At 61.9% G+C, this 27,980-nt stretch overlaps 1 protein-coding gene across 3 annotated transcripts; it reads left to right on the top strand.

Annotated features, from left to right (window-relative positions):
- Nucleotides 1-643: 643 nt before the first annotated feature.
- Nucleotides 644-26,949, top strand: CSNK1G2 (casein kinase 1 gamma 2). Of its 3 annotated transcripts, none has more exons than XR_006780116.2 (12): nucleotides 644-902; nucleotides 17,036-17,471; nucleotides 23,546-23,586; nucleotides 23,778-23,847; nucleotides 23,940-24,088; nucleotides 24,175-24,409; nucleotides 24,474-24,559; nucleotides 24,631-24,715; nucleotides 25,303-25,426; nucleotides 25,614-25,697; nucleotides 25,786-25,892; nucleotides 25,988-26,016. XR_006780116.2 is itself a non-coding variant. In XM_045800126.2 (12 exons), exons 2-12 carry the CDS (start codon nucleotides 17,288-17,290, stop codon nucleotides 26,040-26,042), a joined length of 1,245 nt encoding a protein of 414 aa, XP_045656082.2. In that variant the 5' UTR covers nucleotides 645-902; nucleotides 17,036-17,287; the 3' UTR covers nucleotides 26,043-26,949. The 3 variants fall into 3 exon arrangements, 2 of the variants coding, with proteins under 2 accessions (XP_087723562.1, XP_045656082.2); XM_045800126.2 differs by having other exon boundaries at nucleotides 645-902; nucleotides 25,303-25,451; nucleotides 25,988-26,949; XM_087867436.1 differs by lacking the exon at nucleotides 25,614-25,697 and having other exon boundaries at nucleotides 25,303-25,451; nucleotides 25,988-26,949.
- Nucleotides 26,950-27,980: the final 1,031 nt, after the last annotated feature.

The raw sequence follows: 27,980 nt of genomic DNA, 5'->3' as shown, positions 1-27,980 counted from the left end.
AGTCACTCTGCCCCACGCTGCCTCATTAGAACTGAAACCGCCGTGCCCATTATTCAGTGCCCTGACCCCCCAGCAGGCCTGGGGGCTCCCGGGGAGGCGTGATGAGCGTCCCACCTGCAGGAGCGCCTGCGTGGGGGGCCTGCCCCGCGCCCCTCTAGCCCGCCGCGCGGCCCACCGCCCCGGCCTGCTCCACACGGGCTCCCGCCGGTCCTGCGAGCCCGTCCCCGAAGCAGCCACACCGAGGCCCCGCCCCGCCCGGTCCCGCCCCGCGCCACCGCCCGGTCGTGACGTCAGGTGGCGAGACCGTGACGTCACAGAAGCGCGGCGGGGCGGCCGGCCACGCGTCGCCATGGCAGCGGCGGGCGGGCCCGGGCGAACGGGGGGAGCCCCGCCCCCCGGGAGGGGGGACGCGGCCCGGCTCCTTCCTCGCACGCGCGCGCGCGTGCGCCCCACCCCACCCCACGGGGCGCGCGCCTCCGGGAACCCCCCGCGGGCCGCAGCCTGGCCATCCCGGAGCGGCCGCAAAGCGCGGCGGCCGTCGTGCGGCGGCGCGCGCGGCCGCCAAGACCCGCCCCGCGCTGAGGCGCCGTGCGCCCCGGGCCTGACGGCGGCTGCGCAGTGCATGCGGGCCCTCCCCCGACGCCGGGGCGTAAGCGCGGGCCGCGGGCGACGCTGCGAGACCGGGGCGAGCCGGGCGCCCGCGCGGCGGGGACGGCCCGCGCCAACATGCGGAGGCCGGCGGCGGCGGCGGTGCGGGAGCGGGAGCGGGGGCCCGAGCGGGCGCTGGAGCCGGAGCCGCAGCGCGAGCGGGGCCCGCAGCGGGGCCCCGCGCCGCGCTGCTGAGGGAGCCCGGGCCGCTGCCCGGCCGGCCGCGGGACCACGGCCACGGCGGAGGCCCCGAGGTAAGGACGCGCGCGCCCTCGCCGCTGCCACGGCCACGCGCCCGGGCCGCCGCGCCCCGCGGACCCCCACCCTCGCTGACCGGCCCCTCCCCCGCCTGTCCTCCGGCCCCGCACCTGTGGACCCCTGTCCGCCCGCCTCTGTCCGCCCCCAGCCCACTGACTCCCACATTCCAGACGCCACCTCCTCACCCCTCGTCCTCTCACTCCAGACTGTCCCCCTTCCCCCAGATTCGGGCCTTGCCGCTTTGCACTCCCGCTGACGCCTCCACTGCAGACCTCGCTGTCCTCACTGATGCCGCGCTCCAGGCCCAGCTGCCCGCCCCCGACCCCGACCCCTCATTGCAGGCTCTGCGGTCCTCCACTGGCCCCCTGACTTGAGACCCCGCTGTCCACTTAGCGGCACTCCACTTCCCCCTTCACTGCTCCCCAGTGCTCAGGCCCGTTGCCCACTGCCCGTGTCTCCCCACGTCTCCTCTTCTATCCTGGACCCCTGCCCCAGCCCACCCGTTCTTGGTGGTCTGGAAGGCCCTGAGGGGAGAGCAGGGACGGCGGGGAAGCGGCTGGAGGGGTCTCGTCCGGGGTGACCTGTTGCAGGGCACTGCTTATGAACCGCCACCTCGGTGTGGCTGTGCCCTCCCCTTTCCGCCCGCGCCACTGGTTTTGTTTTCCGGAAACACTTTGGATCAGGGAGGGGGTGAGATGTCTGGGCGCCCGGGGGCGGTGGCCACACTGATCTCCTCCCTGCCCCCTCTTGCCCCAACTTTCTCAGGAAAGGTTTCCCATTCGGGGCTGTGGGCTGTCGTCCTAGGTAGGCTTGGGGGCTCTTGGCCTCTGGACGGCATTGTTTGTGGGCAGTGGCCTCGGAGGGCTCCAGCACTTTGTCCCTGGCCCCTCTGGCCAGTGTCTCATACTCTGGGGGGTGTCCACATGTCGTCCCTCCACTGGGGCTCGGTCCGATGCGTCTCTAGCTCTGTGGGTCCTCGGTCCTCGTCTGGAGGACATGGCCAGGCTCATTTGGCGTTTCCCAGCCCCACAGGCTCCTCTGCTTGTGGGTGTGAGAGATGAGTGGGAGCACAAAGGCTCCAGTATAGGGGGGTAGTGTCCTCAGGGACTTGCTCTGGTCACCAAAGGAGGTGGCCCCTTGACAAGAACAGATTGGGAGCCAGGCCCACAGGTTTGAAAGGGGGAAGTTCGCGGTTTTGCTGGCAGTTTGTTTTTGTTTTTGTGTCTCCACCAAATTGTGCCCCAAGAAAGGGACCACTGGGTTCTGCAGGCAGATGGGTGAGGACTGGCTGTGGTACCGGAGTGCACATGGGCTGCGTTCACCCCACGTGTTTTGTTCCCCCCCCCCCAGGGTGATGTCTGTGGCCCTGCCTGTGAGAAACAGAAAGGGGGAGTGTTGAGTGCGGGGGCTGGGGTGGGGGGGCAGGGGTCCCGGGCCAGCTGGGCCTGCTGAGCGTGCCACGCGTGTGTGGCCGGCCAGTGGAGGTATGACCTGTGTGGTGGGGGTGGGGAGGGAGGTCTGAAAGGAGCGGACTGGACACACCTGCTCCGCCCCGGGGGGTGGACAGAACCCCAGTGGGTCTGCAGGGGTCGGGGCACGGGTCTTTTCTGTCTGAAGTTGGCGCTTGGACCTTCTTGTGTAAAGGGCTTTCGAGTCTGATTTTGGTTACTTCTCATTTCTCTCAGGTGGATTAGGGATGAGTGTCTCATTACCTGGCTTTGGGCGTGTCCTCGCTCTGTGATGACAGAGTCCTTGCGAAGACAGACTTCTTTGAACAGCTGGTTCTGGTTCAAGCAGATTTTCCTCCTTCTTCTCTTTATTACACAGTAATTACCTCTGGGTTGCAAAAGGAAGTAGGTGAGGTGGGTTTTTTGGGGTTTTTTTTGTTTTTGTTTTTTTTTTAAGTTGAAAGCCTTCCTATCTGCTCATCCCAGCTCTGGGGAAGCCAGCATGTCAGCCAGTAGGCATTCCAGACTCCTATGGGGTCACTTGTGTCCATGGGGATTTACTAGGACAGGCCTGTGGCCCACCTGGCCTGGTTCCCTCGAGGCTGTGCTTAAGGACAGTGGCATTTTCCCTGGGATACCCAGTAACCTCTTGCCCCATAATTTTTGTTGTTGTTTTTTGTTTGTTTGTTTTTTAAGATTTTATTTATTTGACAGAGAGACAGCCAGCGAGAGAGAGAACACAAGCAGGGGGAGTGAGAGAGGAAGAGGTAGGCTCCCAGCAGAGCAGGGAGCCTGATGCGGGGCTCGATCCCAGGACCCTGGGATCATGACCCGAGTCGAAGGTAGACGCTTAACGATTGAGCCACCCAGGTGCCCCGTCTTGCCCCATAGTTGACTTTGTTGTGTTCCCCGTTCCTCTCAGTCCCCATGGAGCTGCCCCAGGCCACCTCATGAGCAGCGGGGTCCCTTGTCCTGGTCGTGATGGGGTTGGATCTCTGTCTTGGCAGGTTCTTTCCAGGTGGGCCCCAAAAACCCAGGGGTGAGCAGTTGGGGCCCTGTCTACTCCTAGGAGGAGATTGAAGTCTGTCAAGGCTGTAGGTCAGGTGGTGGGCAGAGGGCTGCAGAAGGAGCAGGAGAGGTGGGGCTGTGGGGCACTGGGTGCTGGGGGCCACCTGCCTTCAGGCCTCTGGTGGCATTGAGCAGGTTAGCATGGGTATGTCGGCCAGCTTTGATGGGGAGACAGGCACTTGTGAAGGAGCATGGGCATGCTGGTTGGGGTTGTGGTCCACGTCAGTGCCTTGCTGGCTCAAGCTAGGCCGCTGGGTGTGCTGGGGAGAGCTCTGGCAACTGGTGGGGAATGTTCCCACAGGTCAGGTCTTTCCACGTGGTGCAGTGGGCCCTTAGGGAAAGGGACAGCCAAGCCAAGGCCTGGTGGTTTGGAAGGCCCCCACCTTGCATGGCTTCGAGTCTGCCCCCTTCCCTTTTGGGGGGCCCGTTCTGGGCAGCCTCCTGAGTCCCTGTTGTGCGGGTGAGGAAGCAAGAGTCCCGAGTAACCTGCTAAGTATGGAGGCTTGGGGGCTGACGAGGCCAGCACGCACACCTATGCCACTTGGTGCCCACAGTGCCAGCCAGGACTGGCCCAAGCAGGAGTTCCTGGTGGCTGCTGCTGGAGGGGGGCTTTCACCTCTCCTCCCCGTCGCCTGGGTGTTGCCCTGCCTTGGTGCCTCCCTCCTGCCCTGTCTGCCACAGACACTTCTGGCCTCCACCATGCTCGCACAGGGCCCGTGGTGTGGGGGTCCACACACGGGGCCGGAGGCACTCTCATGGGGTGGTAGATCCTTGCTCCAAAACCCTGGGTCTTCCTGCACACAAGAACTGGCTGTGGTTCTGGGCCCTGCTGTCACACCGTCCCTCTCCGGCCCTGTTTGGGGTCCCGCGTGCTCTGCTCACCCTCAGAGGGCATCTGGAGGCCCCTTTCTGGGAGCCTTCCCCCTTGCGATGGGTCCTTTCTCTCTGGCCGCTCAGCGGCATCTATGGTTAAATGTCAGGTTACAAAACAGGTTTTTTCCTGTAAGTTGCTTTTGGCATCAAAATTAACTAACATACCAGACCTGGGATGCGAAGTTGGCTCTTAGGTTATATCTACTGAGGTTCCAATCAGCAGCTTCCCCCGCCCCCCCCCCCCCGCCAAGCACAAGTCCAGGAGAGCTTTCTTGGCGGGTGGGCAAGGTGCCTGCGTTTTTCATGCCAGTCAGAGCTTCCTGCCAGAACCTCGGTAGCTCCTGGGTGGGTCCTGGGCCATCCTGGGTCACAGCAGGATCCAAGGCGACCCTGGGGTGGGCAGTCACTATTTAAGAGGTAGAAACGGACACCTGAGGGCTCTCTCACTGCCTCTAGAAACCTTCCGGGGGCTGTGATGCGATACAGACGTCTTTATAGAACCTTTACCACACCACGTGGGAGGCTGTGCTGGGTCTCACGAATCACCCTCAGTCAACCCCCCAGCAGCTCCGTGTGCGAATGTGGGCCCAGGAGAGCTAATCGTCCTGGGCAGTGGGCCCCAGGGTGGTGCTGGCAGGTGCTCCCAGGACCCTCTGGCACACCTGTGTGCACCTCTCTGCCCCCCCCCCCCCAGCACCTTCCCTCCTACCTCTGCTTTGACACCAGCAGGGAGGGTGGTGGGAGCTCTCAGCATGGCCCGCTCACTGCTGACCCTCCTAGTCTGCTGGTCCCCACTTGTGGGCTGCCTTCTTTTTCCTTAAGCTGCACTGATGGGCCTGTTGGGAATTTATGCTGAGGACACTTTCTGTCCCCACTGCCTTTCTTCCGGCACTGCTGACATTGGGGTTGAATCACTCTCTGGAGGGTGTCCTGGGCGCTGTGGGGGCTGAACAGCTTCCCTGGCCCCACCCACTCGGTGCCAGGATCACTGCAGTCGTGACGGCCACAGATGTCCCCAGGTGTCGCCCACTGTTCTGGGGGCAGGATGGCCCTGGGTGAGAGCCCCGCCCTGGAGATTTGCTGCCAGCCGCAGCTGCCGCAGGGAGCTGGAGCTGAGAGCTGGAGCTGAGAGGGGCCTCCCTGAGCGTGTGGCTGCACAGCCACGTCTCACGGGTCCCAGGGCCTGTGTGGTATAGCCCTCCCTTGCGTCTTGAAGCCGGAAGTCTGAGGAGGCAAGCAGGGAGAGGGCTCTGGAGGCTGGTCCTCCCAGCAGCCATCAGGGAGGCGGCCTGGAGCTGCGGGCTATGCTGCATTGTGGCTCCATGGCCAAGGTCCCCGCATGCACGGGGCAGAGGACAGCCGGGCCTCCTTGCCGCTCGCTCTGCTGTGTCTTGCTCCTTCCTGGTTTCTGCCCTGGTGTCCAGGCTGCACAGGGAGGAGTTACGCCGGCTGCCAGGGTTCTGGCTCCTGCTACAGGTGGAGCTCCTCTGCAGTCCGGTGGGAGGTAGGGAGCTGCTTGGGAGATAATCTTCCCTGGTTTTCGGAGAGCAGAGAGCCTCAGCAGATAGTCCGCTGTTTCCTTGCAAACCTGGGGGCCCAGCTCAGCTGGTCCCAGTGCACCTTGGCGGCCCTCGCCCAGGCTCTGCCAGGTGCCCTCACCCCCTGGGCCTCAGCTTCCCTGTCTGAGGCTTATGGGGGATGATGGGTTTCTGACGCACAGGTGCTCCAGACCCCCGGTGGAAATGGGACTTGGGCCACGTGGGTGGCTGACAGCACACCAGTGGCCTTGGCAAAAAAGCAACAGGTGAAATTCATTTTGTTTCACTCCGTGTGTCTAGGATCATTTAAACAGGTAATCGGTGTAAGAGATAATTGCTGAGACCGTTCATTGTTTCCTTCATATTTGGTTGTAGTTGACACCCGTGGCTCATCACTATTTGGAAGCTCAATTTTCATTGGAAATGCTTGATTTTAAGAAGTAACACAGAAATGGGGTGCCTGGGTGACTCAGTCGGTGAAGCGTCTGCCTTCGGCTCAGGTCATGATGCCAGGCTCTTGGGATCCAGCCCCACATGGGGCTCCCTGCTCAGCGGGGAGCCTGCTTCTCCCTCTACCTCTGCCTGCCGCTCCCCCTGCTTGTACTGTCTCTCTCTGTGTTAAATAAAATATTTTATTAAAAAAAAAAAAAGTAACACAGAGTTGAGTGGAAAACGTTAGTGCCTCTGTGAGCAGTGAGTCTTCCTGGGAGGTTTATCAGCTCTGCTGTGCCGAAGGACCTTGGTTTCAGACAAACAGCCAAAGTTGCTTCATGTGCGTATGTCCCATATACTTGAGGAGACGGTCTCATGCTCAGTTATTTGTTGCTTGTCTGAAATTCATTGTTAACTGGGTGTGTTGTATTTTTGTCTGCTGTATCTGACTGCTGGTGCCAGGGCTGTTTTGGGTTGGGGTGGGTGGCTGGTGGGCCTGCAGAGTGTGGAGTGGAAACTTCAGGATTAAGTGATGGCTCCCAGGCCCCACTCCAGCCCCCTGCATCAGCACTTCGGGGTGCACCGGGAATCCGGATTTTCAGCAGTGCTGTGTATGAATTCTCACGTAGCCTTCTGGGCCCCGGGAGCTGTTCCATCCTGGGACTGAGTCTGGGCGAGGGCCACAAGGTGCACTGGGACCAGCTCAGCTGGGCTCCCACGTTTGCAAGGGAATAGTGGAGTATCTGCCGTGGCTCTCTGCTCTCCGAAAACCGGGGAAGATGATCTCCCAACCAAAGTTGGGGGCTGCACTGCCACATGTGTGGCCAGAGGCAAGGGCTGGGTAGCTCTGGGGTTTCTTCAGGTCTTTAACGGGTCCCCACTGCCACCTGGGCCTCGGGGGGGGGGCAGCCTCCCGAGGACCTTGGGAGTCAGTTCCTGTGAGCCTCTTGGTCCACGAGCTCTGTGCACATGGGTGGGTGGGAGCCGCGCCAACGCCTTGACAGGGTTTGGTGAGCGCTTGGGTGTGCTGTATGAGCTCGGGGTCCCCGGGCCCTGTGGACTGGGCCTGTCCTGGGTGGCTGTGGCAGGGGGCAACCTCGCCCAGGGCTGCTGAGGGGTTGAGGCTCACAGGTTGGGGTCGCTGAGCTCTCAGCCGCGGCGAGTCAGCCCTTCCACCTCTCCCCACTGGCTTCTGCATCTTCTCTTTCCTGTGGGCGCACGTCAGTTGACTCCTCGGAAGTACTTGCAGGCAGCGTCTCACGGAAGCCAGGTAAACACGGGTCCAGGAGCAGGATGTGTGGCTTTGACCGTGGGCTGGCTTGCAGGTCTGACTTCAGTCTGCACCCATCTCTCTGAACCCCACTCACCCTGCCTTTTTATTTTTATGTATTTAATTTATTTTTAATTTATTTTTTTTTAAGATTTATTTTAGAGAGAGCCTGTGTGCACACACAAGTGGGAGGGGCAGACAGAGGGAGAGAGAACCCCAAGCAGACGCTGAGCTGAGTGCAGAGCCCTACATGGGGCTTGATCTCATGACCCCGAGATCAGACCGGAGCCGAAACCAAGAGTCAGATGCTTCACTGACGGAGCCACCCAGGCGCCCCTCACTGTACCTTTTTGTTTTTTATTTTTAAGATTTCATTTTTATTTATTTATTTATTTGAGAGAGAGAGAGTATATGTGCATGAGCAGCGGAGGGACAAAGGGAGAAGTGGGCTCCCTTCCCCCCAGGACCCTGGGGTCATGACCCAAGCTGAAGGCAGGTGCTTCACCGACGGAACCACCCAGGCGCCCCATTGTGCCTTTTTAAACAGCTTTATTGAGATATCACACACTCCACTTCTTTATTTTTAGTTGAGATATAATTTACAGAGCCATAAAAATTTACTGAAATGTGCCCCTCAGTGGTTTTTAATACAATCATAGTTTTGTGCAACCATTGCCTCCATGTGATTCCAGAACATCCCATCACCCTTAAAGAAAACCCATCCCATCAGCCATCACTCCCCATCCCCGCCCCCCACCCCCGGCCCCCGCAAGCCCCCTTCCCGTCCGTGGAGGAGCCTGTTCTGGACGTGTCACACACGTGGACTCCCACGCCGTGGGGCCTTCTGTGTCTGGTTCCCTCCCTGAGCGTCAGGGGCTCGGGTCCGTCCCTGGGGCAGCGCGTGTGGGCGCTGCGCTCTTGCTGGTGGCCGAGGGACGGGCCCGCGCGTGGGGGACACGTGTTTATCTGTTCATCCATTGGTGAGCGTTGAGGTTGAGGTTGTGTCCACCTTTCGGCTGCTGTGAACACAGCGCACAGGTCTTGCGTGGACTCATGTTCCCAGTTCTCTGGGGCGGATACCGAGTAGCAGGGTCGCTGGTCACTGGAAGCCTCCGTGTTTCACTTTTTGAGGACGCACTGATGGGTTTCCGTGGTGGCTGCTGCAGCTTACAGCCCACCCGCTGTGGCGAGAGCCCCGTTTCCCCCATCTTCACCGACTCACTTGTCGCTGTCTGCATCCTGGCTTGTCACGTCGTCTCTCCCTCCTGGGTTAGGGTCTGACCCCATATTGGGGCATCTCTGCCTCCTTGCTGCCATGCACCTTCTCGAGAGCCAGCGGTTCTGCGTGGGTGCCCGCGGTAGCAGCCGTGTGGCCGGTGCCTGGACTGTTCCGTGACCGTGGGCTCCCTCAGCCACGCTCCTCTGAGCAGGTGCGCCCAGCGTCTTAGAGTCACACGTGGGCCTCATGAGACCACAGAGTCAACGTCCTGGTTTGGGTGGTTTAATTATTTAGTTGAGAGAGGAAGCCAGAGTGAGCGCAAGCAGGGGGAGTAGCAGGCAGAGGGAGAGGGAGAAGCAGGCTCCCCGTGAGCTCCCCGCTGAGCAAGGAGCCCGATGAGGGGCTCGATCCCAGGACCCTGGGGTCATGACCTGAGCCAAAAGCAGACACTTAACTGACTTAAGCCTGCCAGGTACCCCGGTTTGGGTTTTTTTAAATACCCTTTATCTTGGAGCAGTTGTGTGCACAGTCAGCGCGTAGTGCCGAGTTCCCTCGGGCCCCACGCCCGGGCCCTCTGTTCACACCTCGCCTCAGTACAGTGCGTTTGTCGCCGCCGACGAGCGGGCACTGACACCTGTTATTCACCAGAGATCCTCGCTCTGTCCCAGGACCCCATCCCCACACCATGGGATTCCGGTTGTCACTCTCCTTCGGCCCCTGCAGGCTGAGACACTCGGTCCCCTGTTCTTGTGTGGATGCCCTGCGCGGTCGGAGGACTGGCCGGGGGTCCTGCAGGAAGTCCCCAGGCTGCGTGCGTCCCGTCAGGGGTCCCTGCTGCCCACGCGGCTCCTCCCTGCGGACGCTGGCCCCGGTCCCCTGGCCGGGAGTGCTGGCCGGGCTGCACGCTGTCCTGGAGCCCAGAGGTCCGGGATTGAGGTGTGGCGGGGCCACGCTCCCTCCGCAGGCTTCAGGAAGGGCCCTTCCTGCCCCTTCCAAATCCTGGTGTCGCCGCTGTCCTTGCCGTTCCCTGGACGTGGCTGCGTCCGTGGCCTGCCCTTCCCGGGTATCTTTGTCTTCTCCTCATGAGGACATTTGTCTGAGGAGAGGGCCTACCCTAATCTGCAAGTAGGGTCGCGTTTCTGGGCTCAGGACGTGGCTTTTAGGGGACGCGACCACGCACGCCGGGACTGCTGCAGCATGTCATTGCCGTGGTTGCGCTGGGCCCGTGGGATGAGGGCTGCCCGGGGACCAACGCGTGGGCCGGGACCCCTGCCCCCGACAGTACTTAGCTCTGTGAAAAGGTGTGGAGGAGGGCTTTTCTGGGCGGCCGTGAGGGTCGGAGGAGAGGCCGGGGCTGGCGTGTGCCGCCCTGCGTGTCCGCTGAGCCGCGGCGCCCCCTCACTCCCAGAGTGCGTTTCCGCGTTTGTCGTCCGTGGGCAGGACTGGTGACTTCCCGGCTGGACGGACGGGCCCAGGTGGGCCCCACGCGGGGTGTGGTGCGGGTGGGCCGCCCACCTGAGCAGCAGGGCCCACCCCAACGCGCGTCCCTCGGTGATCCGGTGTCTCGTGCAAACAGTCCTGCGGAGGGCCCGTGCTCCGACCCCCGCCGTCACCCTTCTTCCGGAGCAGGACCTGAGGCCCCCCCCCCCCCAGCTCATCTGCCCAGACCCCTCCTGTTTCCCTTCAGCTCCATCACGGTGCTTTCCAAATGAACCCTGTTGGAGCGCGAGCCCCCACGGGCACCAGCAGCTTACCCAGCGATGTCCTTGGCCTGCCCGGCTTTTTCGAGGCAACGTTTTAAAGCAAATCCCAGGCATCCTCTCCTGCTGCCCAGGTCTGGGGGTCTGCTTCTTGTGATTCTCTGCTTGGTGTCGGTTGCGTGGCCTCAGCTGTGAGGCTCGTCATCCGGACATTGCCTCTCTTTCGTAATCTGGTTCATTCTGAGAAGATTCAGGTCTGTCCGAAGGTTGCAAGGCAAGTGCTCTGAAGTGCCCTGCTCTCAGAGCCTGCTGACCGGGCCGTGTTTGCACAGCTCCGGCAGCGTCCGCTGCGCCCGAACCGCTGGACAGCAGACCCTGGTGGCCTGTGTGGTGGCCCGTCCCCCGCGCCTGCGTCCCTCTCAGCGCGGCTCTGCCTCCAGTCCGCCTTCCCTCACCCTCCTGGCCGGGACTTTGGGCGGGAACCCGACGCCGTCTCCTATGCCGTCAAGGGCCGCGGAGCTTATGCTCACCCCGCACTGGTGCCTTTCCCCGCCTCTCACTGAGAAGTGGCCCGTTTGTGGCACCCACCGAGGACGCTTCTCCCCGGTTTCATCCCCACTGCTGACCTGGCAGCCAGCGCGGGTTGGGCGTGTGTTCTCTTCTCTCCCCAGTTTATTTGGGGCTGGACCCCTTCATCCGTAACTCCATTGTTCATGACCTGTTTTGCTTAACGCATGTCAACGTTGACCTCGTCACGGGGGGCCCGTCAGGCAGGCTCCCGTGCCTGCCATTGTGGGACCGCTTCCTTCTCTGTCATAACATGACCTTGCAGATGACTTCAGACTTCTTGGCTGTGACTGCAAGGTTGGCCATGTCTCTGGGGTCCAGGTCACTCTTGGGGAGTGCTGTGTAAATGCCAGGATGTGGCACAAGGGGTACTTGTGATCCTGGGCCCAGGTGAATCCTGGGGAGGAGACCTCGCCTACAGGTCATTAAGCCCCCGTGAGATAGAGGTGGGTCTGGCTCGGGAGGGACATGCATGTCCAGAGATGCCGGCGGGGCGGGGGGTGACACAGCCTGGATCCCATGTGAGGTGGGTACCCAGGACCAGGTCCGCCGTGTGCCCTGGGGCCGGGCAGCCTCGGAGGGTCCCCCTTCTCAGGAGGGTGGCTGCCTGCCCGCATCTGCTCCCAGACGTGCCCCTGCCTCTGGCTGGGGCTGCGCTGGTGATGTCAGCCAGGGACTGTGACATCACTGAGTAGAGACGGTCAGAGAAGGGGGTTCTTGGGGCCTCCACCAGGGGAGCTGGCCCCTGGCCCTGACAAGATGGAGGACCCCCAAAAAACCACGGCAGGTAACTCACCTGAGGTGGGTGCTCGCAGAGGAGCACAGCCCCTCCCCAGAGCAGTCTCTACAAGACCTGTTCGGTGTGGGCAAGGGGGCTCCCTGGGCACTGGTCCGTGGTCCTCGTGGTGGGGGCAGGGGGCAGGCCAGGGCTCCCCCTGGGTCAGGGGGCCATAGGGGCCTGAGCGGAGCCCTTTCCCCTGGGGGGCCTGCCCTGCGTCAGGAATTGGGGGCCGTGCTGGTTGGGTGGAGACTGTTGTTATTTTAGGCCTGAGTGAGGGATGGGAGGCCCCTTCCCCCAGGATAATTATTTTTAGCTGTGGCTCCTGGGCCTAGGCCAGGGCTAACAGCAGACACTTCCGTTGCCCTCAGGTCTCGGGTTACTGGGCTTCACCCAGGTATGCCAGGCTGGACACCTGCCTGTCCTGGGTCCTGGATGCGTGTTATCAGGCTCTGGTCCTGGCCCTGTCTCAGGCCTCTCGTGCTGCCCCTGTCCGCACTTCCCACAGGCAGTCATGTGACTTGCTCTTGCTGGTCTCCTGAAGGCCCCACCTGGCTTTCAGAAGGTCCCAAGACAGAACCCAGAATGCCCCTGTGTGGCCCATGCTGGGTGGGGTGGCCTCCCAGGGCATGCTGAGTTTGGCCGCCTTCCAGAACATTCGCAGCTCCCTGGTGGGTTGGGGGGGTGGTGGCTCTCTTTTGTGGAGGTGAATAGGGGCTGGTGTCGTCAGGGCTTTCCTGGGAAGGCGTCAGAGTGAAGGGCTTCTCACCTGCCACCACGGTGCCTGCTGTGCCCCGCAGGCGGTGACCCATGTGGTGGCCTGCCCTGTTGTAATGGGACTGACGGGGGCAGACGCTGACCCGCCGGGGGCCCGATGGGGCTCGGGTGAGCTGCAGGTTGCCAGTGTTGTGTCAAGGGCCCTGTGGGCCCAGGGGCCTGTGGTGGGGCAGGGCGTGCACGAGCATCCTTCCGGTGATGTGCCCGAATCCTTGTCTCCACTGCCCGCCGGAGCCCTCCCCACACCTTGTGTCCTGGCGTGCTGCACCCTGGCCTCCCCAGCTCTGTTCCCAGCTTTGTCTTCCTGGTGACTGGCCCCAGCATGATCTGTGGGGCTCCTGAAGAGCGGACACCCTCTTGTTCCTCAGTAAGTGCCCTGGGTTTGAGGAGCTCTGTGCCTAGGCCCCAGGACAAAGACCAGCTCTCGGTCTTTATGGGTCATCCTGGCCTCGTCTGTACGGAGACTTCTCAGCCCTCCCCGTTGGGTGCGTGTCCCCCTGAGCTGATGGCTCTGAGGATGTCCTGTTGCTGGCTTTGGCCACGCTGCCTTTGCAGGGAACCCCCAGGGCCCCTTTGCCCCTTGAGTTCACCCCTCATCGGGATAGCGGAGGTCACGAGACGCGAGAATGTCTGTGTCCCAGACACAGTGTCTCGTTGTGATCTTTGAAATTCTGTGGATTTTACATCTGAAGGAGTCTGATGGGCCTTGTGTTTCGAGTGTCTTTGTGTGTGTGTGTCTGTGCACGGGTATCTGTGTGCCTGTGTGTGTGTGCGTGCATGTGCAGATGCTCGTGTTCTCGATGACCTTCTGACTGGAAAGAAAATCTACCTGTCTGTTAACGGACAGTAGGTGGGTTCCGGCGACCCCTTAGTGTGGAATCCAGGAGACTTTCAAAGCAGCAGTGAGTGTGCCAGGTGTGTGCCGGGCGTGTGGGTTACTGTGTGTCCCGAGTCCTGATACAGTAGCTACGAGGCTGCGGCTTAGTGCTCTGCCCTCGAGTTTTTACCAAGGAAAGAACCAGGGGTTTTTGCAAAAATCCTGTCCTGGTTGATGACCGTCTCAGGGAGTGCCAGGGTCCTGCTCATTTCTGCTCCATCCAGCTCTCCGGGCGGGTCCACACCAGTTTGTGCACACGGGCGGCTGCCCTGCACATGGGCTCCATACCTGGCACCCCTACAGCCTACGAGCTCTTCCAAAGGCAGCTGCCCGTCGTGCCCTCCTCGGTTCCTTTTTCATGACTCTTACACTCAGCCACAGTCGCTCTCGAGGAAATGAGTCCGGCCTCCCTTGTCTCAGTCAGGGGAGGAGACTTGTGTCTAGAAAGAAAGCAGGCGTTCAGGGAGATGCAGCCTAGAAGCACCCCTGGGATGGCAGCACGGGCTGGAGCACGAGGGGCGCGTACACCCCAGTGCACGGTGCGGGGGCTTCCAGAAGATGGTGCAGCCGCTTGGAAAGCAGCCCAGCACCTCCTCGGACGGCTACGGTGGAATTTCCATCTGAGCCAGCAGGTGCACACCCAGCTGCACACTGAGACACGGAAGCTGCTTCTCAGCACCCAAAGATGGACACGTGTGGTCCCCCCGCATGGGAGCGTCTCTCGGCCACATAAACGAGCAAGGCGCCCACACGCGCTGCCCGGGGACGGACCCGAGCCCCCGACGCTCAGGGAGGGAACCAGACACAGAAGGCCCCACGGCGTGTGAGTCCACGTGTGTGACACGCCCAGAACAGGCTCCTCCACGGACGGGAAGGGGGCTCGTGAGGCTGGGGGCCGGGGGCTGGAGGAGAACGCTGCTGATGTGGGTAGGATTTCTTTTTGGGGTGATGGAATGTTCTGGAATTAGATCATGGTGATGGTTGGATAATTCTGTATTAAAGACCACTGAATTGTACGCTTTTAAAAGGTGAACCATATGGTTTGTGAATCGTATCTCCGTAATCCGAGTAATGGTAAAGCAGGGACCTCCAAACAGAAGCATGCCGTCTCCACTCTGGCGAGGAGAGACGTGCTCTCTGGCTTTTCCTGTCGGTTCCGACACCCGCACGGTGTGCCGGAGGAGCAAGGTCTGGCTCAAGCACTGGAGGAAGGCTGGGGCCTGTGGAGGGCGTTGTTCTTAGGAGTAAGCTTGAGATTCTAGTCTCTCTGTGTAGATTCACCTTCCAGTGGAACCCCAGGTGCGCTCAGAGGGGCTCTCGTGGTGTTTCCAGGTGTGCGTGACAGGACGGGGGCTGGCTCCGTCAGTCCCAGATGGACGTGTTTCCTCCTGGGGGATCCCAGCCACTGTTCCCAAGACCCCATTCCCCTTGCATATTCTAGGCTCTGCCCAGGGGTGTGTGGGGCACCACTGATGGAGCGGGGAAGTTGGGGATCCCTGCAAACCCCCTTTTTTGCGTTTGGCCCCCGTACCTGACTGATAGGCCCAACACACCTCCTCACTTTTCTCTGGCCCCCAGTGCCCACCAGAGTGATGGTCCTCAGAGCAAGTGGGGCTTCGCTCCTTCCTAACCACAAGCCGGAGTTTCTTCTGTGGTGGGGGGGAGGGGACAGAGCAAGGCCTGACCAGGCTTCCCGAGCAGCATGCCTTTCTGTGATCTGGGCGTGCACACAGGTGTGGGGGTGTGCACACATGTGTGAGAGCCCAGGAGGGGGTGTGTGTGCCATACCCCTGGGCCATCGCCGCTCCCCGAGCACATGGCTTGGGATCAGCTTTCCGTGGGGCCTCCACTGGCTCTGAGCCAGCTACTCCCAGGACTCTTGGTCTTGGTCTGGTCAGTGGAGGGGGGTCTTAGGGGGGAGGCGACACCATCCCTGCCTCCCTGGGACATCCGGCAGCAGGGCTGATCTTGGGGGAGCAGCCTGCCCTCAGGGTGCCCCCACGTGCTGCCAGCCCCGCTCACTCAGCCTCGACTTAGTGTTGTTACTTGGAGTTGAAGAACCCGCCTGCTCCTATCCACGGTGAGCCCATTGGTGCCCCCATTGCCTTGTTTTTTTGTCACCATGTCCTGTTGATCATTCACAGACATTCAGGGCGTGTGTGGCAGGCATTGAGTGCCAGGCAGGGATGGGGTTGGACGTGAGCTGGGTAGTGGCCACTCTGCGCCTGACAGCTGTGTGGACAGGCAGAGCCCTCCGCATCTAGGCCTCTGGCACCGCACTCAGATTTAATTTAATTTATTAATTTTAAGAAAGGGAGGGGGGAGGGGAGTGGGAGAGGGAGAGGGAGAATCTCAAGTAGGCTCCATGCCCGGCACGGAGACCGACATGGGGCTTGATCTTACAACCCTGAGATCTTGACCTGAGCTGAAATCCAGAGTCATGTATCAACCGACTGAGCCATCCAGGTGCCCCCACACTCAGATTTTAAAGGAGGACATGTTTGGTGGGGGCGCTTATAGGAGCATGTTGGTTTCTTTTTGAGGAGATCCTTTGGTTTTGGTTTGAGCGGTCGGTGGGGGTTGGAGGAGGAGGCATGGCTGAGAGGCCTGGCCCGGCTGGCTGGTGCCGAGAACCTGCAGGGATGGGGGTGGGTCTGGGGAGGGCATGGGCCTGGGGACACAGAGTGGGCTGGACGCCACTGGCCGGAGCCAAGGGCGGACCCAGGGTTGTTTCTGTGGGTACCTGCCCCTCGCCGCACCCAGCTTGTGTGGCTGGCCCCTTCCTCCCTGCGTCCTGGGGGCTGCTCAGCACCTGCCCTTCCTTCTACAAGCCCTCCACAACCCCACTTCATACTTAAGGGGCCAAGGCTGGTCCCACCCCATGGATGCACAGCCTGTGCCCAGTTCGCCGGCTCCGTCAGCCTGGGAGCCCACCCGACTTCCCTCGGCAGCTGCTGACCAAGTGAAGCCTTGCCAGGGTCAAGGCCCCTTCCAGCCCCACCTGACCACAGGTCACAGGTTCCTGGAATTAGGCCCGGGGACCTTGGCATCAGCTGTACAGCGCAGGGTGGGGTGTTGGGGGTGGGTGGGGCAGCACAGAGGCCTCCGGGGTCAGTGGTGAGGGCCTGTCTCCCAGCCTCGGGCACTGCTCTGCTGTCTCTCATCTTCCCTATACTGGGGAGCAGCCCCTCGGCGTGGAGAAGGGGTTGTGGGTGAGGGGGCTCCTAGCCCTCTCTGCACCCAGACTTGGGGCTCCACCGCCGGCTTTGGGGTTCTAGGGCCTCGGTCATGTGACCAGCCACCGCCTGTGCTGGTGGCGGTGTCCTTGAGTCGCGGGGTGGGGGTCACTCAACAGAGCACATGTCTCACACCAGCTTGACATGTGGTGTTCACAGGGCCTGAGTCACTGCACCCGTCTGTCCCCCCGAAAGTCATGGGGTGCACGTGTACCTGCAGAGATGTGTTCGGCGTGCCGCTTCGCTGCCAAGCTTGTCATGTGCTGCCCTTGGGTCTGCCTGCTGGTCTGGGGCTGCGTCGTGGACACGTGTGTCCTTCTAATTCGTGCCTTTGTTTCTCTGCCAGCTGGGAGCCACGAGATTTGAGGCGGCGGGACCTGTCAACAGAATGTGTCCTCCCCCTGCATGCGACCCTGAGGCCACCGAGATGAGCGCCACGGCCGGGCCCTGGCAAGTGCCCACGTCTCACTAGCAGGGAGCCCGCTGGGCCACCATGGTGTACTAGCCCCGAAGAGCCGGCCGCAGCCTCAGGTCTGCACAGACCCGGGATTTGCACGGCAGCAGAGTCACCGTGGAGAGGCCAGGGTACCACAAACTTATGGATTTTGACAAGAAAGGAGGGAAAGGGGAGTCGGAGGAGGGTCGGAGAATGTCCAAGGCCGGCGGCCGGAGCAGCCATGGCGTCCGGAGCTCGGGGACCAGCTCAGGGGTCCTGATGGTGGGACCCAACTTCCGGGTCGGGAAGAAGATAGGCTGTGGCAACTTCGGGGAGCTCCGGCTAGGTGAGCCCCCTTGCTTACATTCTGGGGCATGGGGAGGGGGAGGCTGCCCGATGGGGCTGTGGCCACCGCTCTCAGATGACTTCAGATGGTGGGGACTGGGAATTCAGGTAAGTGTGAGAATCTGCTCCCCAAGAGGGAGGTTTTGCCAGAGAGGTGGACCCCTAGCCTCACGCTGTGTTTCTGAGGGACAGTTTTGTGGGGGATCTGCGTGCCCCCCCCCCCCCAGTGCAGGAGGCACCTACGTGGAAGTTTCTAGCTGGTGGGTCCAGGTGCACTTGCACGGTGGGATGTAAGTTCAGCTCCTGCTGAGCACTTAGCTCTCAGGAACCGCAGGCAAAGCCTGAGCCCTGTGCAGCGGCCCGCATCCCTGGCGTGCGCCTCAGCCCGCGGCCCTGAGAAGCTGGCTTGAGAGCCTGTCCTGAGCCAGAGCCGCGGCTCAGCCGCTCCAGAGGCTACCAGGGTTGGGCTCGGGCCATGGAGTCTCACTGCCTGTCTATGGCTTAAGGAAGCCCTGGGCTTGGGGTTTATGAGCCAGCAAACTGAGGGCTGGGGGTCCGATCTCCGTGTGCTGGCTGGAAGTGGGATGCAGGGCGGGTGCCGGGCTCAAACAGCGGATGCGTCTGTCACTGTCACTGAGACTGCTGAATTCCCAGGGGAGAGCACAGGGCAGCCGGGTCCAGCCCTCCCGGCACAGCAGGGCCCCAGCAGCCTGGTAGCCAGTTCCCCAGGAGACCCCGCACGGAGCCACCTGGACCCCCTCCTCCTGCCCTGTTAGACTGTGCGTGTGCACATGTGCTCACACAAACCAGGACCCAGTCCTGACCTGCAGGCTGGGGGCCACGGGGCCTGTCCTTGGGGTGTCAGGCTCAGCAGTTCTGCGTAGACAAATGAGGGCGTGTGGGGGGGCTGTGGGTGCAGCAGCGTTTGGCTTGAGTGTCCCCGTTGTCGCGTGTGTGGTAGCTGGGTGTCCGTCTGTATGACTGCACCCCGTTTTCTTCATCCGTTCGCTCAGGGACATTGGGCTGTGTCTAGATTTGCGTCGTTGTGAAGAGAACTGTCGTGAGCCTCCCTCTCCAGGTCTTGCGTGCAGATGTTGTGAAAGAGCCGGGTTACGGCCAGGGTGCGTGTTGGCGAGAAACTGCCGGACTGATTTCCACGGTGATGGTGACATTTCTAAACTCCTGCAGGCAGCGTATGCGGGTCCTGGGGGTCCCACATCCCCATCAGCATTTGGGGTCGTCAGGCTGTTTTGAGCGTCTCGGGGGTGCTGAGTGGTTTTCATTTGCATTTCCCTGATGATTCATGTTCTCCCGTACATCCTGTGTCTTTTTTCCCAACAGTTCCCACAACAAAAGGTTTTCTTTTTTTTTTTTTAGTTTCAGGTTTTGATTTTGCAGTGTTTCTGTGGATTTCTTTGTGTTTATCCTGCTTGGGATTGATTGAGCTTCATGGGTCTGCGTCATACTTTTTCATTCAATTGGAAAAACTTTATAGTCGTTATTTCTTCAAATATTTTCCTGTCTTTGTTTCCACGTCTCTTGCATCCTCAGACTCCGATTACACGTACGTTAAATGTTTGATGCTCTTCTCCGGGCCCCTCAAGCTTCGTTTAAGTTTTCTCTTAGCCTTTTGTTCCTTCTTCGCTTCAGTCTGGTTAGTTTTTGCTCTTTTGTAAGTGCACCCTTTTTCTCTGCTGTGTCTGGTCTGTTGTTGGAGCCACTCAGGCGAATTTTTCATTCCGAACACGGTATTTCTCACTGTTCCCCATCTGCTTGTTCATTTTGCCCATCTTGTCCTTTAAATCCTCACACGTGCTCGTGAGGGTTTGAAATGTGACATCTTTGGCACCTTTGACTTTGTTTTTCCTCGTTACTGTCTCATCTGCCTCTTGCATACGTCTAGTATGTTTTATTTTCTGTTGGAAATTGTGGGTGCCACGTGGGGAACTTCTGCATTATGCTTTGTCCCAGAGGCTCGTGTTGAAGTCGTTGGGGGCTGGTGGGCAGCTGAGAGCAGACCTGACTCAAGGGCCGGAGTCACCTCTGTCCCGTGGTGAGGGCGTTCTGGGTTCTCAGCCAAGTGTCCGGGGAATTCAGGGAGACCTCTGTATCTGGATGGCTGCAGCTTCAGCCTTGTGTGGCCCCCCAGGGTCTTCCTTCTGCTCATAGCCCCTCGGGAGCTCGCCCTGAGCACGCACAGGTGAGACTGCTGACATTGGTGAGCCCCCCCCCACCCCGCCCCGAGCAGCAAGCACCTGTCTGCAGATCCCTACTTCAGACACGCTTGGGCGTGTGTGCACACACTCACTTTCCACTCAGACTGGCCGTCAAGGACTTCGGCTCTCCCAGAACTCCCACGGGCAGTCAGAACCCCAGAGTTTCTTCAACAAGACACAGTAAAGTTACCAGTTACCGTAAAGGATCAGTTAGAATCATCAGAGTTTAAAACATCTTTTTGTGAGGGGCGTTCAGTCAGTTGAGCGTCCGACTCTTGGCTTCGTCTCAGGTCCTGATCTCATGGGTTGTGGGATCGAGCCCCACGTTGGGCTTTGCGCTTCGTGGAGAGTGCTGGAGATTCTCTCCTTCTGCCCCTTCTCCCACTCGCGTGCACGCGTGCTCTGTCTCTCTCTCTCTCTCTGAAATAAATAAATCTTAAAAAAAACCCATGTTTTTATGAGACAACATTGTTGGGAGCGAGGGCAGGCAGGCCACAGACGGCCATGCTCTCAGAGCACCATTTGACAAAGCAGCGACGTCTGCACTCGGGGAAGGACTGCTCAGTAATCAAAAGACAGATGCTCCGATTAAAAACGGGCACGAGAGGGGCACCCGGCCGGCTCCATCGGACGAGCGTGCGACTCTCGATCTCAGGGTCGTGAGTTCGAGCCCCATGTCAGCTGTAGAGATGACTTAAAAAAAAACACATTAAAAACAGGCAAGAGATGCGAAGAGAGACTCCACAAAAGCAGACCGAGGGATCGCCAGGGAGCTCAGAGGGCACTCCGCCTCATCAGCCACGAGGGAAGGTGACACGCAGGTGACACGCCACACGCACAGCACAAGCAGCAGACTCGGCAGAGTGACCCTGCGTGCGCGTAGGAAGTCCCGCGTGCTAACGCTCACTTCCACGGTGCTTGTAAGGGAACACTGGGAGCGAGCCGGGGTCTCCCAGGGCGACCGGCTAAGCCAGCCAGACCGCGTCCCCGCAAGGGCCCTGCCGCAGCACGGAGAGAGCTCTGACGCCTCGCGCCATGTGGAAGGAGCTGGGAGGAGTGGACATGCCCATAACGCCCCCTCAGCGGCCGCCTCTCGGGACATGGAGGCGGGAGGGGCCCGTGTGGCGGGCTCGGCCTCCGTGGCGGTGCAGAGCTGGCGCGGCACGTGTGCCCGCGCTCGCCACGTGGGGCCGCGGTGGGTGCTTCACGGGTAAGCGTTCTCCCCTCCAGGGGGTTAAGGAGCCGCGAGTCCTGCTGAGCCTCGTCTGCGCTCTCTGTCGCCGGTGCGGAGGGGATGGGGTACTGATGTCTGCCGCTTTGAAACGCTCTGATTTCACCAAAAATAGGGAGGCGAGGGCCGCCTGGGTGGCTCAGTGGGATCGAGTCCCGCCTCGGGCTCCCTGCTCAGCGGAGAGCCTGCCTCGCCCTCTGCTGCTTCCCCTGCTCGTGCGCACGCGCGCTCTCTCTCTCTCTCTCACAAATAAATAAAATCTTAAAAAAAAAATGAGGATGAGTGGGTGACAGGTGCACAGACAGACATACAGCAGAACAAAGAGCAGATTGTTACAGACGTCATGTCGGCGGTGAGGACGTGGGTCTTTCCTGCAGGGGTTTTCCATTTTTTTATGTTTGAAACTTTCATCATAAAATGTTGAAGGAAAAAGGTGAGAGGCAAAACCTATTTTTTATCAAAACCCAGGAAGCAGGGCTTCCAGAGAGCTTCCCTTCCCTGCTGATGAGCGTCTGAAACCCGCTTGGTTGTCTACCCAAGTGAGCGGAGGTCCGCAGGAAGGTGGGGCTCTGTGCCCGCCCCTTCCACACCGCGGCAAGGAATGGGGGAGAAGCGAGCTGGGCTCATCCCAGACAGCAGGGTCATGGGCACGCCGTGGCCACAGTCTCAAGATGCAGTCAGAAATGAATTTTTCTATTCAAGCAACAGTTGGAAAAGAAAAGCTTAAACCCACTGCCGATTGTAAGCATGCCAAAAGCTGCCAGTGCCCGTGAAACAAATCTGACAGACGCGGCGCGCTCCCCGCCAAGAACTAAAAACCTCTGGAGGGAGAGTCAACTGCGCGTCGTGGCTGGGGCGGCTCGCGCTCAGCTGTCCCCTCCCCAGGCTCTCCTGCAGGCCTGCGGTGACCTCTCTGCGCGCTGCGTGCTGGGGAGTCTGACCCGCTGGCTCTCGATCCGCCTCTGGGAACAAAGGCCCCAGGGGGGCCGGGACCACGTCAGGGATCCCCCCTCCCCCGCCAGTGCCACAGGGGCGTGGACACCTTGGAGCACGCCCAGGATGGGGCGGTGACTGGTGGGAGGGACCGACAGGTGCGGGAGCCCTGGCCTTGGCCCGTGAGGTGGTACACGGTGGGGCCCCCACCATCACGCTGGAGGAACGACCCAGGCGTGGATGTCTCCCAGACTCGAGCCGCACGATGACGGGGAGAGTCAGCTGAGGCCTCTTCCCACCGAGGATCCTACTCCAGGACGGTGGGACAGACGATGTGGATCCTAGAGGAGCAGGCATGCCCGTGAGGCTAGTCCAAGGGTGCAGGCCAGGATCGCGCTGGGAGGAGCCGCTCTCCTGGAGACAGTGGCCCGGCTCCCCACGGCTGTGTGCAGAGTAATCCCCAGAGGGGCAGGGGGGCAGGGGTGAGCGCTTAGGCTTGAGGGGCTAGGGCGGCCCTCCATTATGCAGCAGGTCACCCAGCCTCAAAGCCACGTGGGTGCTGGGCGTCCATCCCTCGCTCCTCCGGGTGAGGAGACCCTTTACAGAAGCCCCGAGCCCCTGGGCTGGGGCCGTCTAGCCAGAGGCCCTGTCTGTGGGGCTCTAGCAGGTGAAATCTGGGCTGCCGCAGCTTCTGGAACTCATGTGTTTGCAGTGCTCTGAGGTTGGGTGTGCTGGCTCTTCTGTGTGGGCTTCTGGAGGTCCTGGTGGTCACTGATGGGCTTGGGGAGATGACCTGCCCCAGGCTGTTTCTAACCTGGGAGGCATGCGGAGTTCTAGCCCCAGGCGTGGTGAGCTCTGGTGCCCTGGGAAGCCAGCCAGGGGCTCTCTGCCTACCAGGGGCCCCTGGGCAGGGTCTCACTGGACCGCAGGTTCCAGCAAGGGGCAGGGCCCTGGGGCCAGTTCTCTTTCTGCACAAAGGAGCTCCCCATGCTGATGGCTGGGTTCCACACCTTGGGTGAGTCCCCTGCAAGACAGGAGCTGGAGAAACCTTTCCGTGCAGCCTCTTGCCAGGGGGCCGTGCTCCACAGGGTCGGGGTCTGCTGGTGGGACAGACAGAAGGCCAGGAGCCTGTGGGGGTGGGGGCGGGGGCGGGGACTGCTCTGGGGCCGGTCCTAGGCGGAGGCAGAGCCGCTATTGGAGAGTCCTTACTGGCAGACCGGGTGAAGGGGCGGTGAGGAGGGAAGAAGAATGGGGGTGTTCGGGGGAGCCAGGAGGGGATACTGCAGGTCAGATGGCATAGGCCCAGAAGCCCGGCCTTCTACGCTGCCGTGGGAGCTGGAGAGTCCTCGGGGTCACCATGGGTCTGTGTTTTCTCTCTTTGTCTTTTTAGATGGGAGAAATTGGAGCGAGTTGGTGTGCTGGCGGGAAGGATCCCCTAGAGAGGAGTTGGGAGTGGCCCCCTTGAGTGGGCGGGCCTGGGTTGGGGGGAGGGGAGGGCTGGCTGGCATGGAGGGCTTGAGGATGAGGGTATGGGGCAGATGGGGGCCACCCGTAGGCATTCTTCTCGCTCCCAGAACGTGGCCAAGCTCAGGGGGGTCTCCCAGGGAATAGGAGGTGGCCCCCAGAGTGGTGGGTCAGGTGGGGTCTCCCCCTGCTGGGGTCCTGCCGCACTGACTGGTGCACTTCTCTCCACAGGGAAGAATCTCTATACAAATGAATACGTAGCTATTAAACTGGTGAGTCCAGGCCTCCCTCCCACCGCCCCGCGGGCCCCGGGGGTACTGAGCTCGGGCTGGGTCCAGGCCTCCCTCCCACCGCCCCGCGGGGCCCTGGGGGTACTGAGCTCGGGCTGGCCTGCTGGCTCTCCTGGGAGGGGGTGTGCGTGCAGGGCGGGTCACCTGACCACATGCCCGCCTGCCCTTTGCAGGAGCCCATCAAGTCCCGGGCGCCTCAGCTGCACCTGGAGTACCGCTTCTACAAGCAGCTCAGCGCCGCAGGTACAAGGCCCGCGCGGCAGGGGCGCGGCGGGGGCGCAGGGTGCAGGGAGCCGCGCAGGCCCCCACGAGTCTGCGTGTGTCACCCCCTGCAGAGGGCGTCCCTCAGGTCTACTACTTCGGCCCGTGCGGGAAGTACAACGCCATGGTGCTGGAGCTGCTGGGGCCCAGCCTGGAGGACCTGTTCGACCTGTGCGACCGCACGTTCACGCTCAAGACGGTTCTCATGATTGCCATCCAGCTGGTGCGGCCGGGCGCACGGAGGAGGGGCGGGGATGGGGGGAGGGGGCAGCCGAGGGGGCAGCCCTGAGCCGCCGCCGCCCCCCCCAGATCACGCGCATGGAGTACGTGCACACCAAGAGCCTCATCTACCGCGACGTGAAGCCCGAGAACTTCCTGGTGGGGCGGCCGGGCACCAAGCGGCAGCACGCCGTGCACATCATCGACTTCGGCCTGGCCAAGGAGTACATCGACCCCGAGACCAAGAAGCACATCCCGTACCGGGAGCACAAGAGCCTGACGGGCACGGCCCGCTACATGAGCATCAACACGCACCTGGGCAAGGGTGAGCCGCGCACGGGCCGGGCGGGGGGGCGCGCGGGCCGCGCTGACCTGCTCTCCCCCCGCAGAGCAGAGCCGCCGCGACGACCTGGAGGCGCTGGGCCACATGTTTATGTACTTCCTGCGTGGCAGCCTGCCCTGGCAGGGGCTCAAGGTGGGCACGGGGCCGGGGGTGTGGGCGTGGGGGGCCTGCGGGTCCGTGTCGGCTGACCGCTCTCCCCGCAGGCCGACACGCTCAAGGAGCGCTACCAGAAGATCGGCGACACCAAGCGGGCCACGCCCATTGAGGTGCTCTGCGAGAGCTTCCCAGGTGAGGGGCGCCGGGGCCCCGCTGACCGCCCTAGGCCACGCTGACCCCCGCGCCCCCGCCGGCCGCCCCGGGCCACGCTGACCCCCGCGCCCCGCTGACCGCCCCGGGCCACGCTGACCCCCGCGCCCCCGCTGATCCCTGCGCCCCCGCTGACTGCCCCAGGCCACGCTGACTCCCGCGCCCCCGCTGAACCCCCGCGCCCCCGCCGGCCGTCCCGGGCCCCACTGACCACCCCGGACCCCGCTGACCCCTGCGCCCCCGCTGACCCCCGCGCCCCCACTGACCCCCGCGCCCTGCTGGCCGCCCCGGGCCACGCTGACCCCCGCACCCCCACTGACCCCCGCACCCCGCTGGCCGCCCCGGGCCACGCTGACCCCCGCGCCCCCGCTGACCCCCCGCGCCCCCGCCGGCCGCCTTGGGCCCCACTGACCGCCCCAGGCCACGCTGACTCCTGCGCCCCTGCCGACCGCCCTGGGCCCCGCTGACCCCCGCGCCCCCGCCGGCCGCCCCGGGCCGCACTGACCCCCGCACCCCCGCCAGCCGCCCCGGGCTGCGCTGACCCCCGTGCCCCCGCTGGCTCTCCACAGAGGAGATGGCCACGTACCTGCGCTACGTGCGGCGCCTGGACTTCTTCGAGAAGCCGGACTACGACTACCTGCGCAAGCTCTTCACCGACCTCTTTGACCGCAGCGGCTTCGTGTTCGACTATGAGTACGACTGGGCGGGGAAGCCCCTGGTACGTGGGGTCCCCGGACCGCTTGAGTCCTGGTTCCTGCGGTGGGTGAGGCCCCAGGATGTGGGGCCAGGAGCCTTGGTGCTCCGTGCCCGTGGGACCCTAGGTGCGTGGTGGGTGGGAGTAGGCTGCCCGGCCTCAGCGCTGCGTCCTGCCCCCCTGCAGCCGACACCCATCGGCACGGTCCACTCCGACCTGCCCTCGCAGCCTCAGCCTCGGGACAAAGCCCAGCTACACAGCAAAAACCAGGTGAGGGGCTGGGCCAAGGACCCCAACAGTGGGAGGGGTGGGGCAGGGCGCACCTGACTCCCCTGCCGCCCCCCCCCCCCCCACGCAGGCGCTGAACTCCACCAACGGGGAGCTGAACGCAGATGACCCCACCGCCGGGCACTCCAATGCTCCCATCACAGCGCCCGCAGAGGTGGAGGTGGCCGATGACACCAAGTAAGGCCCCGGGTGGCAGCCGGGCGCGGGGACAGCTTGGGCCCCCTCCCCACCCACCCGCCACATGTCCGTGTCCCCTTGCCCACCCCTTGCAGGTGCTGCTGTTTCTTCAAGAGAAGGAAGAGAAAAGCAGTGCAGCGCCACAAGTGACCCTGGGGCCCTGGCACCCTGAACCCTCCTGCCGCAGCCCCCTGGGGCGAGCCTGGCCCCGGCCGTGGGGCCCACAGCCAGGACACACACTGCTGGGCTGGCTGCAGCTGCCCGCCCCCCCCACGCGGGGTCACTTCCTTCACACGAGACTTTGGCCGAGATTTCTACACCCGTGTCTAGTCCTCCCCTCCAAGAGCATTAACTATTTGAAACAAGGAGAAGAGCAACAGTGGCCACCCTGCCCTGCGCCCCTCCCGCCCGCCTGCTGAAGTGAGTAGTTGGCCGCCCGCGTCGGCCAGCCCGTCCCGTTAGTCTCATAAAGTCCAGCTTGTCTCCCTCGATCCAAAGGCCGTTTTCTCGAGGGGGCGCTGTGGGCGTTGCTGCCGGGGGTGAGCCCGCCCTGGGCCTCCCCGCACCACAGGGGAAGGCGGGGTGGGGGCGGCCCCCCAACCAAAATGCTGCACCAAAGCCTGGGCCGGTGGGCACAGCCCCGCAGGGTTTCCTGCTGCACCTGCTCATGGAGCCGTGTCCAGGGCCCGGAGCCCCGGGGGCGGCCATCTGCTTGGCGCCCGGGCCTCGGTCTGTGCCCTGGTGTGCGTGGGCTTCTCGTGTCCGTGCTCCACGCCGCCGGCGGGGCAGCGGGAGACAAGCGCCTTAAAGCCCTGTCCCAGCCCCACAGGTGCGTCCGGGGCTGGGCAGCCCTGGTGGGAGTGCGGTCCTCCTGGGCCCCCCGGAGGGCCCGTGCTGCCACTCAGGGTGGCGCAGCCGGGGGACGGCCTGGCAGCGGCGTGTGTGTATAGGTCTTGCTTTACACGGTGTACAGAAATGGCACTTTGGTGTCTCTGACGCTTCCTGGAAGCCATAGAGTTTAGGGGCTTTTTTAAAAAAATAAAGGAAAATGAAAGCACTCCTGAGTGTGGTGTCGGTGTTTCCAAGAGGCTTGGCTGTGGCAGGACAGATGCTTACGTCCCTGGGAGGGGCAGGCTTGTGGGTGACCCCTTGCTCAGGAGACAGGGACAGTCAGAACAAGAGAACCGAGAACTCCGGTCAGTGTCGGAGCTGGGCTTTGTTGTGTTTGGGGCCTGGGGACACTGCTGTTAACCTAGTCAAGATGAGAGCAAAAGACAGGTAAGGGACAGGTCCCCTTGGGCCTGGCTTCACACAGACACATTAGAAACCCTAACAAAGTGGATTGTTCTTTCAGGAGAAACGGGGGTGGGAGGGCTGCTGCAGCTGGATGCTTGGGTCTTCAGCGCACTTGACAAAGTGGGGAGCCCCGGGACAGCCTCACAAGTCGCCTTGAATGCAGCATGGAGAGAAAGAGATCTCCTTGGTGGCTGCCGGGGACTGCATGTGTTCCCCTGATGTTCATAACGTTGACACCTAACCCCAGTGGGATGGGACGGTGTTAGGGACAGGGTCTTTGGAGGTGATGAGGGTTAGGTGAGTTCATGTTGGGGGGGGACCCCCCTGTTGGGACTAGTGCCCTTGTAAGGGGTCTTGGAGTAATGTGGCCAGAAGCGAAAGGAGTGAATTCTTGGCAAAACCAGAGCGTGGCCCTGCACACTGTGGACCAGGGAGCTCAACCAGGGGACACCCAGCCTCCCTGGGTGGGTAACTTTGAAGCTGAAGAAGGTGGCAGGACTGGCTCCCAATATCATCGAAGACATTTGTGAAAATCATCTTGGGTCAGAAATTCAAAAACTAAAGACAGAAATGGGCAAAACCAAGAAGCGGAAACAGCTTGAATTCAGGAAGGAAATGGAGGAGGGAAAGTGACTTGAGGAACGGGGAGTAATCTGCAAGTTGCCCAGGACTCCAAGCAAAATTTGTGAAAGGCACGGAAGCAGAGCAAGAGAAGAGAGGAAAGACAAGGAAGGCAGAGGCCACGGAGGAACGCCACGCTAGCAGAGCCTGTGAAGAAGCGAGTCGGAGCTA

The sequence above is a fragment of the Ursus americanus genome, chromosome 14, assembly GCF_024610735.1.
Source record: "Ursus americanus isolate L20-20 chromosome 14, mUrsAme1.1.p, whole genome shotgun sequence".
Taxonomy (NCBI): domain Eukaryota; kingdom Metazoa; phylum Chordata; class Mammalia; order Carnivora; family Ursidae; genus Ursus; species Ursus americanus.
The sequence above is the reverse complement of the archived record's forward strand: the minus strand, read 5'-3'. Positions and strand labels throughout refer to the sequence as shown.